Source organism: Elaeis guineensis, chromosome 3, assembly GCF_000442705.2.
Source record: "Elaeis guineensis isolate ETL-2024a chromosome 3, EG11, whole genome shotgun sequence".
Classification (NCBI taxonomy): domain Eukaryota; kingdom Viridiplantae; phylum Streptophyta; class Magnoliopsida; order Arecales; family Arecaceae; genus Elaeis; species Elaeis guineensis.
Genome location: NC_025995.2, coordinates 4,216,738 through 4,236,691, shown reverse-complemented (window position 1 = coordinate 4,236,691; position 19,954 = coordinate 4,216,738). Strand labels below are relative to the sequence as shown.

The window sequence follows — 19,954 nt, the reverse complement described above, 5'->3', positions numbered from 1 at the left end:
TTTTCTCCGATAATTCTTCTCTTGGCTCCCTCCTGTCACATCTTTTTTGAGAAGTCCTCGCCACTTCTCAATTACGATTGAACCACCACATACAAGTCTCCATTTATTTGAATCAAGACCTCGGTAGAGAAGATCAAAGCTTTTGTTAGTTCTCCGATATGGTTCTCCAATCATCCTCTGGAATCATGGCTGAATTTGCAGTAACAGCTGCCAGTCCTGTTGTCAAAATGGTGGTGGAGAAGTTGGCCTCTGGGCTATGGAAGGAGCTGGGACTGGAGAGGAGCGTCTACACCGACATGGAGAAGTTGCAGAGCAAGTTATCAATGATCCAGAACGTGCTTGATGATGCAGAGAAGAAATCTATCACCAACAAAGCTCTGCAAGGTTGGTTGAAGAAACTCAAAGATGCAGCTTTAGATGCTGACGATGTGGTGGATGAGTTCCAAACTGAAGCACTGCGGCGAAGAATGGAGAGATATGACCGCATGACTGGAAAGGTGCGTGACTTCTTTTCCTCAAACAATCCAATCGCATTTCGATATAAAATTGGTGGCAAGATAAGAGAGATTAGGGAGAGATTTGATGAAATTGTAAAGGAGAACAAGGATTTTGATTTGATGGTGATCAAATCTGACTCAGATTCGATCAAAAATAAATCTGACTCGGATAGGCCTGTGGACCGTGAGACCACCTCATTGGTGATCGAACCAAAAATTTATGGACGAGATGAAGATGAAAAACAGGTCATGGAGTTCTTAGTTGACAGAGATAATGACAAAAATATCTCTATCCTTACAATAGTTGGCCTTGGTGGAATTGGAAAGACAACCCTTGCTCAATCAGTCTACAACAATGAGAGGATTAAGGAGCAATTTGAGCTTCGAATGTGGGTTTGTGTGGGTGAAACTTTTGACGTGAAAATGTTCTTGCGGTCAATGATTGAACAACTTAAAGGGGAGCAGAGCATTTTCTCAAACTTGCAAACCATGTCAACTTTTTTGGATGAAAAATTGAGAACAAAAAGATTTCTTTTGGTTTTAGATGATTTATGGAACGATAAGGAATCGGAGTGGGAAAAACTAAAACCTTTGTTCATACATGCCAAATTAGGAAGCAAGATCATACTAACAACACGCGTTGAAACTGTTGCTTCTGGTGCATCCACAATCGGAACCGTCTCAGTACATCAATTGCAAGGGTTGCAAGATGAGGATTGCTGGTGTCTGTTCAAGCAAAGGGCATTTAGGTCTGAGAGGGAAGAAGATAACCGAGAATTGGAGAAAATTGGATGGGAGATCATTAAAAAGTGTGGAGGTCTGCCTTTAGCGGCAAAAGCTCTTGGAAGTCTGATGAACTCTTACACAAAGGTACAGGAGTGGTCAGCTATCTGCAAAGATTTTGAAGTAGGAGGGTTACCCATAGGCGAAGCTGGAATTCTCCATGTACTAAAGTTGAGTTATGATCATTTACCTTCTCACTTGAAGCGGTGTTTCACGTACTGTTCTGTGTTCCCGAAAGATCATGAATTTGAAATAACGAGATTGATTCAGTTGTGGATGGCTGAAGGACTCATTGATACATCACGTACTTCTCAAAATGCAGAGGACGTTGGCAAGCAATACTTTGATAATTTGTTGTCAAGATCATTCTTTCAAGATGTCCAAATGGATGAGTACAATGATCCATGGATATGTAAGATGCATGATTTAGTCCATGATCTTGCATGTTCCATCACAGAGGATGAAGCTTTAGTCATGAAGGGGGATACGAAGGGCATTTCACATGGATGCCGTTATCTATCGATACCATATTCTTCTGGGTCATCAATTGATTTCAAGACAACTTATGAAGCCAAAAAATTGAGATCGCTTGTTTTGTTTAAGGCAGAATATCGTAGTAACGTTGATGTGGATGAATTTATCTTCAATGCAACAAAAACTTTCACCCAGTTACGTGCATTGGACTTAAATTATGGTGGATTTGTGAAGTTGTCTAATAGAATAAGCATATTAAAGCATCTACGATTCATTGACCTATCATTTGCTCCTTTTACAACATTGCCTGCCTCGATCACCAGACTTTACAATTTGCAGACATTGAATCTTTCCCATTCCGAGATGCTAAAAGAATTGCCTGAAGGTATAGGTAACTTATGCAACCTTAGATATATGGATATATCATGGTGTTGGGAGATTACAACGTTACCTACCTCGATCACCAGACTTTCCAGTTTGCAGACATTGAATCCTTCCCATTGCTGGATGCTAAAAGAATTGCCTGAAGGTATAAATAATCTAGGCAACCTCAGACACCTAGATATAACAGATTGTTTCCATCTGGCTTGCATACCTCGTGGCCTGGGCCGGTTGAGTAACCTTGAGACATTGCCGATGTTCATTGTTGCTCAGGAGAATGGGTGCACCATTGCCGAGCTGCAACATCTGAACTCTATTCATGGTAGCTTGGAAATTAAAAATCTGCATCATGTGAAAGATCCAGATGAAGCCATGCAAGCAAACCTGAGGGCAAAGACGAGATTGAATCGTCTGAGTCTTGGATGGAACGGGATACATGAACCATCATCTACTGAAGTGGAAGTGGCAGAGGGTGTATTTGAAAGGCTCCAACCTCACCATAATCTGGAGAAGTTGGAAATCTATTCTTATATAGGCACCAGATTACCCAATTGGATGTCACCTTCTTTCCCGAATCTAGTTGAGCTTACAATGGGGAACCTCAAGAGGTGTGAACATCTTCCACTTGGTCCATGGCCCTCATTAAAGAATTTGAAATTGCGTAAAATGCATGCCGTGAGGAGAATCGGAGAAGAGTTTTATGGGGATGGTGGCGGCATCACATTCCCGTCACTAGAGGATTTGACTTTAGAAGACATGCCCAATTTGGAAAAATGGCATGCAGAATCATGCCCTCGCCTTACCAAGTTGGAGATAAGTTCATGCCCCAAATTAGTCGTTATCCCATGCTCCATGGAGACTCTGACAATAAGAAGCAGCAATGAGATGCCCCAGCCGACGATGCTGCCAGATGGCCTACGACACCTCACCGCACTCCGACAGCTGAATCTCTCCAACCTGCCCCAGCTGAAAATGCTGCCAGATAGCCTACAACATCTCACCGCACTCCAACGGCTGGAAATCTCCTACCTGCCCCAACTGGCAATGCTGCCAGATGGCTTGCAACACCTCACCGCACTCCAATACTTGAACATTGGATTCTGTCCCCAGCTAGAGAGGCGATGCAAGAGGGAGACAGGCGAGGACTGGCACAAGATTGCTCACATCCCACACATCTCCATCTGGCCAAGCATACGAGAGGAAGAAGATAGAAGGGAGGAAGAAAATAGAGAAGAAATGAATGAAATACGCACCTTCGCTGCAAAATTTCTTGCATTTGTCCACCGGCTTTTCTCTTGCATATGACTTGGTAATTTATTAAATTTCTCTTTCTATCGTTTTAGATTCTCATAATCTACTCTGAGTCATAGTCAGAATTGATTAAATTAAGTTGGATCCTATTTGTTGCTTCATTTTTTTTTCCCCATTTCTTTATATGCAAATTTAACTTAAAATGAACATTTTAAGATCCAATATGACTGTTGCCATTTTGCTTGAAAATTGTTAGATTCATCCAAATATATACCAACTGGATCGCTTCCTTGTTCTCATATATTTTACCATTTTATACAAAATCTGTGAGAGTGATTAGAAGGTTCATACAATTTTACTACGTTATGGAATCTCTAATTTAGTTCTCCTTTATTTGCCCATGGACAGATCTTCCTAGATTGTACTCTGGTTCAAGGAGCTCCATCATTGTTATCTTTAAGGAGCTTGATGATCATGCCGATCCACCATTAAAGCCTTGCGGAGCTTAATTTAGCGCTTGCAAATCTTTTATAGCCTCCAGAGAGATGATGCTAAAAGGAAAGAGTCAAAAAGCATCAGAGTGCTTGCTTTCAATTCATAAACAAAGATACCCATATTTGCTTCTATTTCTGTTTATTTGGTCTTCCGTCATGTGCTGTCTATTATCGTTATTATAACAATGTCACAGTTTCTTTTTTATTTCTACCTTTTCTTTTTATAGTACACTCATGTACGGTTTCACTAGAATTATATTGTTAGAATGTCATCTAAGATTTTTGATGTCCCTTGTCTTTTGCTTTATCATTTATCATTTTCTCAAACAAGAATTCCCATTATTCCTTCAGTTGTGTTCCGAGAATGAATGGATTCCATAGATTGTTTGATCTTTTGCTGTTATTGGTGTATTGTTTCATCAACAGCATAACACTCAATTTTCTTTCATATTTATTTATTATATAACATCCGGATTATATTGTATCACCTTCAAATCATGTTGCATTATTAGTTATTTTCATTTTTCAGAAATGAATATTTAAAATTTCTTCATTTTTATAAAAATATCATGTGTTAGTAAATACTACCAATAAGTGATGATGCCTTCGCTTTCGCTACCTCGGAACTCTTACAAAACCTTCTGATCCAAATAATGTTTTACACCATGATTGCATATGGCATCACAAAGAATGCCCGTCAAAGAAAAATTCCTTAGGATAAGGTAAGCGATACTTCTGAGGATAAGGTAAGCAATCAGGCTTGAGGTGATAATTTTTTATCACAATGCCTGCTTCTCATAATGCCTTTTTATATTATATCCATAAATGCTACAATCTGCTATACATATTAGTTAAAAAAAATTGTGTAATGGCATGTGGAACAAAGAATGGTACATGTTATGTGGACAAATATGATTGGTTATTTACGGCGGCAAGTTTCGCCGCTGGTAGCGAAATAAAAAATAAACTACCTTGAGTCCCTACTTTCTTTAGCCAAAACCCACCCCATCCCCAAAACAGTGGAGAAAGGGGGAGGGAGAGAAGGTTAGAGAGTGAGATAGAGAGATAAAGAGAGAGGGAGGATAAAAGAGAGAGAGAGAGAGAGACAAGGAGAGGCGGTCGTGGCCCTGCTGCAGCATATTTTCCCAACATAGACAAGGAAGCAGAGGACACCAAGGTGCCATCATGGGATACATAGCATCTTTGCCAATCTTAGAGCCCGCTTACTAGAGGCAATGTAGAGGTGAGGCTCAACCACAAAACAAGGGAAAAAAGGAACCCTTTTGGCGGCTAGATCTAACAACTATCAGCAATTGACCACCACTTTGAGGTGGAGATTGCAGAGAGGACACAAAATCCTAGAGGTTAGGGAGGACACACAAAATGAGAGAGGGAGGAGATGGTGCTGGATATAGACTTGAAGAAATAGAAGGCAATGGCATCCCTCCTTTCTCCAAGCCACACTCGCCAAACAAGCAACCATACCGAATGGTGTCTACATACGGAGGAATGGAGAGCAAAAGTAAAACAGAAAGTAGTAAGATGGACAAAATCTATCATGCATCCAAGATAAAATAAAATACATAATAATTTCATCCTAAGAAAAATGAATCCACCTAAGTGATTTCACTCTAAATCCATCTAGTCCACCTAATAATTTCCTAAGGTGTGCAACGCTGATGAAGGGGTGACAAGGGATCAAGAGAGAGCATACATCTTTTTTCATGTTGCTAACAAAGATATGGGAAGGCATGGCATGTGTTGAGCTACACTGTCCTTCTTGTATTTAGGTTATGGGAGATGATGGATGGGATTCGAAGGATAGATATCCTCTATCTATCATTTGGTTTAAAAAATTTAAAAAAAAATGAATGACAAAAAAGAGATTGTCCATCTATCCTAGTCTACTAATTTCCATCATCTAATTTACAAAGATGTAAAGAAAAATGGATGGAATATATAAGAAGTAGAAATCTACATTAATAAAATTATTCCTTATTAATTTTTTGATAAGACTGAACACGTTTTTACATTTTCATTCATTTTATATATTTTTTTATTTTATCTATAATATTAATCCTATAGAATTAAATTTCATTACTATTAATTTTAATTTCAGTATATAATTATATAACTATAAGTAAATAATTAAAATCATGCTCGATTTTCTAATTATATTTGCTATTTTTAATTAGCTATTTGTATAGAATTAGATAACTATTTAAATTAAATTATATATTAATTAGTTACTTATATAACCAATATATGTAAATAAAATTAAAATTAAAATATTATTAAATTAGATTAAATTAAAATTATTTATTAAATTAAATTAAATTAAAATTAAATATTTATTAATTTTTAATATAATTATATTTTATAAAGATTATAAATTTATATAATAAATAAATATACTAAATTCATGATAATATCTTTTTAATCAAAGAATAGTTTATTTAAAATATCATATAAATATTATCCTTCTTTCTTTCGTTCTTTCTATACCAAATGAAGAGAAAAATCTTCCATCCATCCTCTCTCTCATCAATCCTTCTTCCAATCGATTGTCCATACCAAATGTAAGGTTTATATTATTAAATAGATTATGATTCTCATAATCTTCAAAAATAAAAATAGAGATGGGATGGCCCTGAAACAGGATGGATGAAAGAAGAAAAATTCAAAACTCCATGTTCGGTTATAGAACACAAGGTATGACATTTAATTTCCCACTGAAATTTGTTAATTGAAAACCTCATTCATATGCATTAAGTCTTTTAGGAAAACCATTTTAGGCATAAAGATTGGTTACAGACAAATTTAAGAGGAAAATCCATGAAGTAGCAGCTGTTACTCAGCAGCTAGGCTTCATGGTATCAGTGCACTACCAGGTCCTAAGCTGAAAAAGATCATTACTCAAGCCCGTTCCATTTGATGAAGCACAGACCTCCAGTTTTTATCTTCATCTGTTGCACAATCCAAACCATCTTAAATGATTCTCTTGCAAATATATCTCCAAACTGCAATCCAATGTCTGCCAATAGTCATAAGACATGTAGGAATAATCTTTTTATATCAAAAAAAAGACATAAGAACAATCTTAACAGCTTCTGATACACCATTTCTAACCCACCCTGATTTTATTAACAAAATAATTTCAAGCTGTTGCGGCCAATCGCCTCGTCGTCCGATCGCCGGGAAACGTGCACCTGCAAAACGAGAAGTCCACACTGACCGGAGGCGGCTCCGGCGGGGACTCTCCGACGGTCAAGTCAGAGAGGTGACTGGGCAACAGTGAAATGAAGACAGAGAGCTCAATCGAGGGAGAGAGGGAGAGAGGAGCGAGCCTGTGATTTTGGAGTCGAGAAGTGGGGGGAGCCGATCCCTTGCACTGTTGCCTTCCCCGATTTATATAGTGGAGCATGGCATGGTGCCGTCATTAATAGCGCAGACAAGTGAGGAATTGTCAACTCACTGTAGACTGTCAGAGTCGCCGTGAAAGTGTCATGTCGTTATGGGGCTGTCAAATCGCTAGGGTTGACAATGCCCTCGGCGGGACAATGTCCCTAAATGGCCGTGCCGCACGCGGCTGTCAGGACTGACAAGCTCTGGCGGCTGTACGGCGATCGGAGGAGTCGACCGACCCTAGGTCGGTGGCCAGCTGAGTGACGTCGGACCCCTCCGCGGGTCGGCGAGTCTTACGTGAGTCGGCTATCAGACCTCCGGGTTCAGTCGGCTGGGAAAGGTGCGCCCGACATATCCTCAGTCGGTCGTGAGCCGATAATTGGCCAGTGATGGCGTCAGTCGGTCGGTCCGACTGTCAGTCGGTCGGTCGGTCCCTCCGGCCGTAAGTCGGTCGGTCGGTCCCTCCGGCCATCGGTCGGTCGGTCGGTGGGTATTCTCCAACATAAGCATAAGCTTTGATGAACATCTGCAGACCACCTCTTTTCCACTCAAGCAGGTGGGAAACTTTGAAAGGCCCAATGTACTTCACCTCAGTCATCTGTAACATGCAACTTCTAAATCAGCCCTGTATTTTAAGAAACACATTTTTTTTTTCAACAACATTCCATGAATATGAGCATAAAGCTTGTAAAAATCATGTCCTTTTTTTGTAAGCAAACGTAGGAAAACGTTCCAAATCCTGATCTTACTAGAAGTTGAGAGTTGAGACATCCAGACAACTGGCAAAAATATCGAGAGTCCTCAACTACTGCAAGATACCAAACACATTCTTTAAAGAATATCAAAGATTTGGATATAAAAAATGAATAGGTTACACATCAACATATCCATGGTACAATAAAATGGCTGAGAGCACAAATCAATGGGGACCAATTAAACCTCAAGGACAACAAAATTTGATGGTGCAAATGCATGCTGCTTTGGATCACAAGGTTACATCCTGTAATATTATACCAGATGAATAACGGCAGTCATTTGGAGTGTATTTGAGTGTCATTTTCTGTTACAGTTATGCTGAAGAAAAACTAGAGGAGAACTAGAAACACTATATGTCTGTCCATAAGGTCTTTGGGAAACTTGGATACCAGGTCAATAAATTCTATGACAGTGATCACCGAATGAATCAACCAATCAGGAAGCCACGGTTTGTGGTTCAAAAGGAAGCTAGATTTCATCCTGCAAGATACCAACATAAATGCCATAAGCAGGGAAAACCTCACTCTATAGTCCTTGTTTGGATTAATTTTTTTCCTTGCTTTTCCAGCAGTGGGGCAAGGTCACGCAAGGAGGGGTAGAAGGTGGAGGTGAAGTGGTGGGATGTGGTGGTCAGTAGGAAGATGAGGGAAGGTGAGAGGCGAATGAGAGAGAGAGAGAGGGAGGGAGGATAAGAATATGTATGAGAAAGTACGCACCGGTAAGGCAAACCTTAGTCCAAACAGCTTCTCCTAAAGTGAATACTATCCTTCCCCTGGAGGACCTTAGGTATGCCAAGACTCACGTTCAACCGATTTTCAATTTTCTATAAATTGGTGCCAAAATCTAGCAAAAACAACTTTGGGACATAGATGGTCCTATTATGAAAAATATATATTTTTTTTCTAGAACAAGAGGGTAACCTACTCGGGTTATGAGGGTAACTCCATTTATTAAGGATATCAAGAGCCTTATAACATGTGTTGGCAAGTAGGAAAACTACCAAACTAGTTATGACTATCAAATTAGTTATAAGATGTAAATCGACAAAATCAGGGAGCAACTCTATGATTATTCATGGACTAGGATAGATATTGATGAGAAAGTAAGACTACAAGGTTTCACAAAGTGAGTTGTATTCATCTCCTGGAGACAACATATAAGTAAAAGAGCAAATATAACCTAGTGAACCAAACCAATGTGAAGATATATTTTGATAGGTCATACTAAATGTCAAGATACATATAATATTTGATAGGCCTGTGGCACCTCTGGATATAATAAGCCTTGTATATGGGGTGGCAAAGTGGACGAACCCAACATGGAACATATTTTCTTAGTGGGTGATGGATTTTTAAACATTAAAACATTCAAATGTCAAGCACAAAAGCCATAGCCCTTGCCGATGGCCCTCACCCATGAACCACGGGATCAAGAACGGAAGAGGTCAGCCCCTTACTTCTTTACTAATATTTAGTTGAATTCCTTTTTTTTTCCAAAAAAAAAGGTAGCAAGAGGCTGGAGCACCTACATTGCAGTCTATTCTACTACCACTTGTGCCTCCAATCCCAAGATGCTTAGTTTTGTTTTGGAGCAATGATGGAGCATCTTCTTTGGGGGTTTTTGAATATTATCGAGGTGCCCTTCATGCGAGTAGGCATTCGACAGTTTTTATTCGTCATCTGAGTTTATCTCAGATCTGGTGAGAAAACTTCAAATACCTTTTCTTCTCTCAAGATTGCACTTGTTTACTTGATCATTTGAGTGTTCTTTGGCAATGGGTGATAAAACTCCTTTAACCATGGAGGATTTGAAAAAGTTGATGGTTAGGATGATGGAGTCTCGTATCTTGGATGGTGAGTTTTCAAAGATCACCCTGGAAGCTAACCCGATCAAATTGGATAGGTCGAGTACCTACTTGAGTTGGACGCCACATGTTCATCTAATTTTAGATTCTCACAATCTTAAGAGGTTCATAAGTGGTACTGCAAAAAGGCTAGAAGGAGATGGGATAGCTGTAAGGCAGTAGAATTCTAATAACTCTAGGGTGGTAGCATGGCTCCTTGCCTCTATGGAACCAAGTATTGCTCGCAGTAGGGCACTGACGAATGCTTATGAGTTGTGGCAGACTGTGGCCACAACTTATTCCTATAAAGGCAATAATATGCATGCCCATAAGATCCAGCGAGAGCTTCGAGGACTTACTCAGGTGTCCGATCTATAACAAAGTATGTTGGAGAGTTAAAGAAGTTGTGGAATGATTTTGATTTTTATAGTCTCTTTAACCCTACTCGTCCTGATGATGTTGATGTGTTCCGCAAATGGATAGAGCGTCAACGCCTTGATGATCTTTTGGATGGGCTAAACCTAGAGATTGAGTATCAACTCTCTTCTATTCTTAGTACACAGGAGTGGCCAACTCTAGATGAAGCTATTTTTTTGATTCTTAGTGAAGAAACTCAATTAGCCACTGTCTTTTTTTATGAACACAGCTATATGCTCTGTACTTGTGGTACAGCCAACTACTTTCAGAAGCTCTTCTCCTATCAATTCTGCTCAAGAGACTCAGTTTCGACCTCGTGAGGTCAAGATTTGTGACCACTGTCATAAGCTAGGCCACATCAAAGCTTACTGCTATGAGCTGCATGGTCGTCTGACTAGAGGCCGTGGTCGTGGAGGTGGTTATTTTGGTAAAGGCCGAGGTCAGTATAATCATGCCCATTTTTTTTCTGTGGGAAAATTATCAGTCGAAGAATGCAATTTTTGAAAAAGTTCAGATCTGATGTAAATATTTTTGAAAACAATGTTTCCATAGAAGATTCTCCGAATCAACCAGCCAATTCTCTCTATCCGGGTAATTTTGCCCAAACAAGTATTGGTGATCAAGTTCATGCTCATAACTGTAGTAATTTTTCTCCATGGATAGTTGACTCTAAAGCATCCAATCATATGACTAGATCCTTTAGAGATTTTGTGCCTTATATTCTTTGTTCCGATTGTGATAAAGTTTGTCTTGCTGATAGTTCTTTTGTCTCTATTTCTGAAAAAGGATCTATCAAATGTACTTCCGAATTATCCTAATCATCTGTTCAACATGTCCCTAGATTCCCTATCAATCTCCTATCCATTAGTGCTATTACGAATGATCTTAATTCTGCCATAATTTTTTTCAAAATACATTGTGTCTTCAGGAGCCAAGGACAGGGAGGAAACTTGGGACTGATGTAATGCGTAATGAGCTCTACTATTTGGAGGGAGGAGTGTCCGGAGGCTACTCAGAGACTAATTTGGCAGTATCATCTTCACGAGAGAAAGACTTATTGCTTCAGGACCGTAGGTGTTGGGCATAAAATACCCTCGGTCGAAGTTCTTGGCAGGGTCGACCCTCGCGAGTCTCTTCCGACTTTCAACAACTGTTGGTGAGCTCCCGTCTCTCCGTCCGGACTCCTACGGGAGCCGGGCTCCGTCCACGACTTCTACAGCAAGGAAGACTCCGCCCGGACTCCTACGGGAGCCGGGCTCTGTCCATGACTTCTACGGCAAAGAAGACTCCGCCCGGACTCCTACGGGAGTCGGGCTCCGTCCACGACTTCTACAGCAAGGAAGACTCCGCCCGGACTCCTACGGGAACCGGGCTCCGTCCACGATTTCTGCAGCAAGGAAGACTCCGCCCGGACTTTTACGGGAGCCGGGCTCCGTCCACGACTTCTACAACAAGGAAGACTCCGCCCGGACTCCTACGGGAGCCGGGCTCCGTCCACGACTTCTACAGCAAGGAAGACTCCGCCCGGACTCCTATGGGAGCCGGGCTCCGTCCATGACTTCTACGGCAAGGAAGACTCCGCCTGGACTCCTACAGGAGCCGGACTCCATCCACGACTTCTACAGCAAGGAAGACTCCGCCCGGACTCCTACGGGAGCCGGGCTCCGTCCACGACTTCTACGGCAAGGAAGACTCCGCCCGGACTCCTACGGGAGCCGGGCTCCATCCACGACTTCTACAGCAAGGAAGACTCCGCCCGAACTCCTACGGAAGCCGGGCTCCATCCACGACTTCTACAGCAAGGAAGACTCCGCCCGGACTCCTACGGGAGCCGGGCTCTGTCCATGATTTTTGCAGCAAGAAAGACTCCGCCCGGACTCCTACGGGAGCCGGGCTCCGTCCATGACTTCTACAGCAAGGAAGACTCCGCCCGGACTCCTACGGGAGTCGGGCTCCGTCCACGACTTCTACAGCAAGGAAGACTCCGCCCGGACTCCTACGGAAGCCGGGCTCCGTCCATGACTTCTACAGCAAGGAAGACTCCGCCCGGACTCCTACGAGAGCCAGGCTCCGTCCACGACTTCTACAGCAAGGAAGACTCCGCCCGGACTCCTACGGGAGTCGAGCTCCGTCCATGACTTCTACAGCAAGGAAGACTCCGCCCAGACTCCTACGGGAGCTGGGCTCCGTCCACGACTTCTACAGCAAGGAAGACTCCGCCCGGACTCCTACGGGAGTCGGGCTCCACCCATGATTTCTGCAGCAAGGAAGACCCCGCCCGGGCTCCTATAGGAGCCGGGCTCCGTCCACGACTTCTGCCGCTGGTAAGCCTCGTCCAAACTCCTACGGGTGCCGGACCTCGCTACCAACTCCAACCGAACTTCGGCCAACAAGTCTGGATCTCCTGACAAGCCACAGTAACGGACACCACTGCTCCACTCCTTGCAGCGGACCCTGCGTAGCCCCATTACTCCCTGACAGGCCGTATTAACGGCCACGACTCTGCTCCACTCCCTACGGCGGATTCTGTGCGAGTCCACCACTCTCTGACGAGTCACGACAGCAGACGCCGCTCGATTTCCCGTAACTGATTCCACGTAGCGAGCCACGGCGATAGCCACGATCCCACTCCACTACCCTCCGCAATAAATTCCCCCTACCTCTATGGTACCAAGTATTGCTCGCAGTAGGGCACTGACGAATGCTTATGAGTTGTGGCAGACTGTGGCCACAACTTATTCCTATAAAGGCAATAATATGCATGCCCATAAGATCCAGCGAGAGCTTTGAGGACTTACTCAGGTGTCCGATCTATAACAAAGTATGTTGGAGAGTTAAAGAAGTTGTGGAATGATTTTGATTTTTATAGTCTCTTTAACCCTACTCGTCCTGATGATGTTGATGTGTTCCGCAAATGGATAGAGCGTCAACGCCTTGATGATCCTTTGGTTGGGCTAAACCTAGAGATTGAGTATCAACTCTCTTCTATTCTTAGTACACAGGAGTGGCCAACTCTAGATGAAGCTATTTTTTTGGTTCTTAGTGAAGAAACTCAATTAGCCACTGTCTTTTTTTATGAACACAGCTATATACTCTATACTTGTGGTATAGCCAACTACTTTCAGAAGCTCTTCTCCTATCAATTCTGCTCAAGAGACTCAGTTTCGACCTCATGAGGTCAAGATTTGTGACCACTGTCATAAGCTGGACCACATCAAAGCTTACTGCTATGAGCTGCATGGTCGTCTGACTAGAGGCCGTGGACGTGGAGGTGGTTATTTTGGTAAAGGCCGAGGTCAGTATAATCATGCCCATTTTTTTTCTATGGGAAAATTATCAGTCGAAGAATGCAATTTTTGAAAAAGTTCAGATCTGGTGTAAATATTTTTGAAAACAATGTTTCCATAGAAGATTCTCTGAATCAACCAGCCAATTCTCTCTATCCGGGTAATTTTGCCCAAACAAGTATTGGTGATCAAGTTCATGCTCATAACTGTAGTAATTTTTCTCCATGGATAGTTGACTCTAAAGCATCCAATCATATGACTAGATCCTTTAGAGATTTTGTGTCTTATATTCTTTGTTCCGATTGTGATAAAGTTTGTCTTGCTGATAGTTCTTTTGTCTCTATTTCTGAAAAAGGATCTATCAAATGTACTTTCGAATTATCCTAATCATCTGTTCTACATGTCCCTAGATTCTCTATCAATCTCCTATCTATTAGTGCTATTACGAATGATCTTAATTCTGCCATAATTTTTTTCAAAATACATTGTGTCTTTCAGGAGCCAAGGACAAGGAGGAAACTTGGGACTGATGTAATGCGTAATGAGCTCTACTATTTGGAGGGAGGAGTGTCCGGAGGCTACTCAGAGACTAATTTGGCAGTATCATCTTCACGAGAGGGAGACTTATTGCTTCAGGACCGTAGGTGTTGGGCATAAAATACCCTCGGCCGAAGTTCTTGGCAGGGTCGACCCTCGCGAGTCTCTTCCGACTTTCAACAACTGTTGGTGAGCTCCCGTTGCTCCGTCCGGACTCCTACGGGAGCTGGGCTCCGTCCACGACTTCTACAGCAAGGAAGACTCCGCCCGGACTCCTACGGGAGCCGGGCTCCGTCTACGACTTCTACGGCAAGGAAGACTCCGCCCGGACTCCTACGGGAGCCGGGCTCCGTCCATGACTTCTACGGCAAGGAAGACTCCGCCCGGACTTCTACGGGATCCGGGCTCCGTCCACGATTTCTGCAGCAAGGAAGACTCCGCCCGAACTTTTACGGGAGCCGGGCTCCGTCCACGACTTCTACAACAAGGAAGACTCCGCCCGGACTCCTACGGGAGCCGGGCTCCGTCCATGACTTCTACAGCAAGGAAGACTCCGCCCGGACTCCTATAGGAGCCGGGCTCCGTCCACGACTTCTACGGCAAGGAAGACTCCGCCCGGACTCCTACGGGAGCCGGGCTCCATCCACGACTTCTATGGCAAGGAAGACTCCGCCCGGACTCCTACGGGAGCCGGGCTCCATCCACGACTTCTACGGCAAGGAAGACTCCGCCCGGACTCCTACGGGAGCCGGGCTCCATCCACGACTTCTACAGCAAGGAAGACTCCGCCCGGACTCCTACGGGAGCCGGGCTCCGTCCACGACTTCTACAGCAAGGAAGACTCCGCCCGGACTCCTACTGGAGCCGGGCTCCGTCCACGACTTCTACAGCAAGGAAGACTCCGCCCGGACTCCTACGGGAGCCGGGCTCTGTCCATGATTTTTGCAGCAAGAAAGACTCCGCCCGGACTCCTACGGGAGCCAGGCTCCGTCCATGACTTCTACAGCAAGGAAGACTCCGCCCAGACTCCTACGGGAGTCGGGCTCCGTCCACGACTTCTACAGCAAGGAAGACTCCGCCCGGACTCCTACGGGAGCCGGGCTCCGTCCACGACTTCTACAGCAAAGAAGACTCCGCCCGGACTCCTACGAGAGCCAGGCTCCATCCATGACTTCTACAGCAAGGAAGACTCCGCCCGGACTCCTACGGGAGTCGGGCTCCGTCCACGACTTCTACAGCAAGGAAGACTCCGCCCGGACTCCTACGGGAGCTGGGCTCCGTCTACGACTTCTACAGCAAGGAAGACTCCGCCCGGACTCCTACGGGAGTCGGGCTCCACCCACGATTTCTGCAGCAAGGAAGACCCCGCCCGGGCTCCTACAGGAGCCGGGCTCCGTCCATGACTTCTGCCGCTGGTAAGCCTCATCCAAACTCCTACGGGTGCCGGACCTCGCTACCAACTCCAACCGAACTTCGGCCAACAAGTCTGGATCTCCTGACAAGCCACAGTAACGGACACCACTGCTCCACTCTTTGTGGCGGACCCTGTGTAGCCCCATTACTCCCTGACAGGTCGTATTAACGGCCACGACTCTGCTCCACTCCCTACGGTGGATTCTGTGCGAGTCCACCACTCCCTGTCGAGTCACGACAGCGGATGTCGCTCGATTCCCCGTAACTGATTCCACGTAGCGAGCCACGGCGATAGCCACGATCCCACTCCACTACCCTCCGCAATAAATTTCTCCTGACTCTGGACGGCCCACTACCAGACGGTTACAGGCGTCGCTATCAATTTGTTGCCCCCTCCATCTATAAAAGGGAAACCCCAGATACGTTATTCTATAGGCTCTCATTTTTACCTAAAAACTCTGCTAAAATTTTCGTTCGAGCACTCCATTCTTGTTGAGGCATAGAACTGACTTGAGCGTCGGAGGGTTTTGTCGGAGCAACCCCACCTCTGGTTTAGACTTCTTTTGCAGGTTCCGGTGGCGACCGCGACTCCCTCAACTCCAGCTTCTCCGACGCAAGCGGATTTTTGCACCAACAAGATTGACGCTAGAGGAAGGGGGGCTTGTGTCTTCGCAGCATCCTTGTTCTTAAAGGAGTGCTCAACGGGACCGCCTCCGGTCATCTTCTCCGGCACCCACTCCTCCTTTCCCCCACTGGATCCTCGCCCGATGCCTTCTCGCGAAGCATCCGCGCAGCTACCCACGGCCTCCGCAACCATATCTCAGACCCCGATCTCGCCTCTGATTTCCCAAGCCTCGCACCCTCTGGCTATGGTCGCCGGCATGGAGTGGCCGGGCGATCGGCCTCCGACAGATTTCGCCAACACCATCTCGAGAGGATCCCGGCAGAAAACGACCAACATACCGGCCGTATCCCCCAAGCGACAAAAGACTGAAGAGCCCATAACCTTTACCGAAGAAGACACTCAGGGAGTCCAATTCCCTCATAACGACACGGTCGTAGTTTCCTTGAATATAGTAAATTACGACGTCCGTCGTGTTCTTGTCGACAATGGAAGTTCGGCCGACATCTTGTTCTACGATGCCTTTTCAAGAATGTCCACTCTTGACAACCATCTGAGACCGATCAGCTCCCCTTTGGTAGGGTTTACCGGCGACGCCGTTCCGACGGAAGGAATAATAACTTTGACTGTGGCCGCAGGTCAATATCCAAGGCAATCCAAGGCCCTGGTGAATTTCTTGGTGGTGAAGGCGCCATCCGCCTACAATGCAATCCTCGGCTGATCTGGCCTCAATGCTCTCCGAGCCATCGTATCGACCTACCATTTGAAGTTGAAGTTCCCCACCAACCAGGGGACCGGAGAGGTCCGGGGAGACCAAGCCCTGGCCAGACACTGCTACAATATAGCCTTGTGAAGAAGCGATCAATCTGACTCCTGCCCCGTCGATGGACTGGATGCTCACGATGACCTCACCGAAGAGAGGGGCGCCCCAATCGAAGATCTGGTACCAATCCCTTTGAACGACGGGAACGCGGAGCATGTAGCGATGATCGGCTCCAACCTAGGGGAGGAGGTGCGGACGCATCTCATTGATTTTTTATGAAAGAATGCGGACGTTTTCGCTTGGGTTCCAGCAGACATGCCGGGGATTGACACGGAAGTCATGGAGCATCATCTGGCCGTCGATCCACAGCATCGACCGACGAAAGAAAAAATCTGAAGTCATGCTCCGGAGAGGCAGAAGGCGATAGTCGAGGAAGTGGATAAGCTCCTTAAGGCCGGATTCATTAAGGAAGTCAATTATCCTGATTGGATTTCCAACGTTGTCCTGGTCAAAAAAGCAAACGGCAAGTGGAGGATGTGCATAGACTTCAAAAAGCTGAATAAGGCCTGTCCGAAGGACAGCTATCCCCTTCCCAGAATCGATCAACTGGTGGACGCAACCTTGGGTCATGAGCTCCTCACCTTCATGGATGCGTTCTCTGGCTATAATCAAATTAGAATGGCACCGGAAGATGAAGAAAAGATAGCTTTCATCACTAATCGTGGCCTTTACTGTTACAAGGTCATGCCTTTCGGCCTCAAGAATGCGGGCGCGACCTACCAACGGTTGGTGAACAAAATCTTCAAGGAGCAGATCGGCCGTAACATGGAGGTCTACGTGGACGATATGCTCGTAAAAAGCAAATCTTCCAGAGATCATGTCACCGACCTCGAGGAGACCTTCGACGCCCTCCAAAAATATAGAATGAAGCTGAACCCAACTAAATGCGCTTTCGGCGTAACCTCAGAAAAATTCTTGGGCTTCATGGTATCAGAGCGCGGGATCGAGGCCAATCCAGAGAACATTTGCACCATCCAGGAGATGGCCGCCCCAAAGTTGATAAAAGAGATTCAGTGCCTCACGGGGAGGATAGCGGCCCTTAATCGCTTCGTCGCAAGGTCGGCCGAATGGTGCTTGCCCTTCTTTCAAACCCTCAAGCAGCCGAAGAACTTCTGTTGGACCTCTGAGTGCCAACAGACGTTCGAAGAACTAAGGAGCTACCTTGGCTCACCCACGCTGTTGGCAAAGCCTGAGCCTGGGGAGGAACTATTTTTATACCTGGCGGTCTCTCCCATGGCTCTCGCGGCCGTCCTTGTCAAAGAAGAGGCGAAGATCCAGCGGCCGATCTACTACGTCAGCCGCGCTTTGAGGGACGTCGAGACCAGGTACACCAAATTAGAAAAACTGACTTACGCCTTGTTGATCGCAGTCCGGAGGCTCCGGCCCTATTTTCAAGGACACACCGTGACGCTGCTCACTGATCAACCGATCAAGGCAATCTTGCACCGGGCAGACGCCTCTGGGAGGATGGCAAAATGGACGATCGAGCTCACAGAATTTGACATCAACTATCGACCCAGGCCAGCAGTGAAGGCTCAAATATTGGCAGATTTCATAGTAGAGTGTACCATCTCAGAGGAGGCTGAACCTGAACAAAGTAAAGTTGACGACCTGAAGTCCCAACCAAACTCCTCCGAAGAAGAGGCCGATCCCTCTGATCGCTTTTGGGCCCTCTATGTGGACGGATCTTCCAACATGTCGGGCGCAGGTGCAGGCCTGATCTTGGTCAGTCCGGAGGGAGTCATCACGGAATACGCTCTGCATTTTGAGTTCCCCGCAACAAACAATGGAGCGAAATACGAAGCTCTGATCGCAGGACTAAGGATCGCCAAAGAGCTAGAAATAAGTCAGCTCCAGGTGCACAGTGACTCTCAACTAGTGGTGGGGTAAGTCAGCGGGAGTTACGAGGCGCGGGAGGACAATATGGCCAAATACCTTGAGAAGGTAAAGGAGCTCACCCCCGCCTTTAGCAGCTTCAACATTAGACAGATCTCGAGGTTGGAAAATACCAGGGCTGACCTTCTCTCCAAGCTGGCAACGTTGGCTCCGACCGAATTGCCCAAAGACGTCCTCTTCGAAGTTTTAAAACACCCGAGTACAGAAGAATCACGGCCCGTGATGGAGATTGACCATGAGCCCAGCTGGGTCGACCCACTGATAATCTATCTCAGAGATGGAGTTCTCCCTCAGGATGCGAAAGAAGCTCGGAAGCTCCGGAACCAAGCCTCCCGGTACATCTTTTATGAGGGCAAATTGTACAAGAGATCATACTCCTTGCCCCTCTTAAAATGCCTCCGGCCTTCGGAGGCTGACTACGCCTTGTGGGAAGTGCATGAAGGAATCTGCGGAAACCATTTGGGAGCTAGATCTTTATCCCACAAGTTGCTCCGTCAAGGGTATTACTGGCCGACAATGCATCATGATTCGATCGAATATATCAAAAAGTGTGATCGATGTCAGAGATACGCCAACATCCAGAGACAGCCCGCCACCGAGCTCACACCCTTGAGTGCCCCATGGCCTTTTGCACAATGGGGGATGGACATCCTTGGCCCCTTTCCCATGACGCCTGGGCAAACAAAATTCCTCCTTGTAGCGATCGACTACTTCACCAAATGGGTCGAAGCCGAACCACTAGCGAAAATCACAGAAGCAAAAGTGCAAGATTTCGTCTGGAAGTCGATCGTGTGTAGGTTTGGTCTGCCTAGAACCCTAATCACTGATAATGGACGGCAATTCATGGGAGCAAAATTCACCGAATTCTGTGAAGATCTAAACATCTCCCACAACTTCACATCAGTAGCCCATCCCCAGGCGAATTGCGAAGCTGAGGTGACCAACAGGACCCTTTTACAGGGGATTAAGACAAGGCTCGAAAAAGCGAAGGAAACTTGGGCGGACGAACTTTATCATGTGTTGTGGGCGTATCGAACTACCCAGAGGCTACCTACGGGGGAGACCCCCTTTGCCT

General features: G+C 45.5%; 1 protein-coding gene and 1 long non-coding RNA gene across 4 annotated transcripts in view; one reads left to right on the top strand and one right to left on the bottom strand.

Moving 5' to 3' along the window:
* Positions 1–4,226, top strand: LOC105036541 (putative disease resistance protein RGA3). The gene is made up of 2 exons (XM_073253571.1): positions 1–3,444; positions 3,795–4,226. The coding sequence occupies exon 1, from the start codon at positions 159–161 to the stop codon at positions 3,438–3,440; it is 3,282 nt and encodes a 1,093-aa protein (XP_073109672.1). The 5' UTR covers positions 1–158; the 3' UTR covers positions 3,441–3,444; positions 3,795–4,226.
* Positions 4,227–7,789: 3,563 nt separating this feature from the next.
* Positions 7,790–19,954, bottom strand: part of LOC140856398 (uncharacterized) — a 32,099-nt gene continuing 19,934 nt past the window's right edge. For all 3 annotated transcript variants that reach the window (XR_012139559.1, XR_012139558.1, XR_012139557.1), the window contains 2 exons: positions 8,035–8,093; positions 7,790–7,910 (listed from right to left, as the gene is read on the bottom strand). This is a non-coding gene — a long non-coding RNA (uncharacterized lncRNA). The remainder of the gene's footprint in view (positions 7,911–8,034; positions 8,094–19,954) is intronic.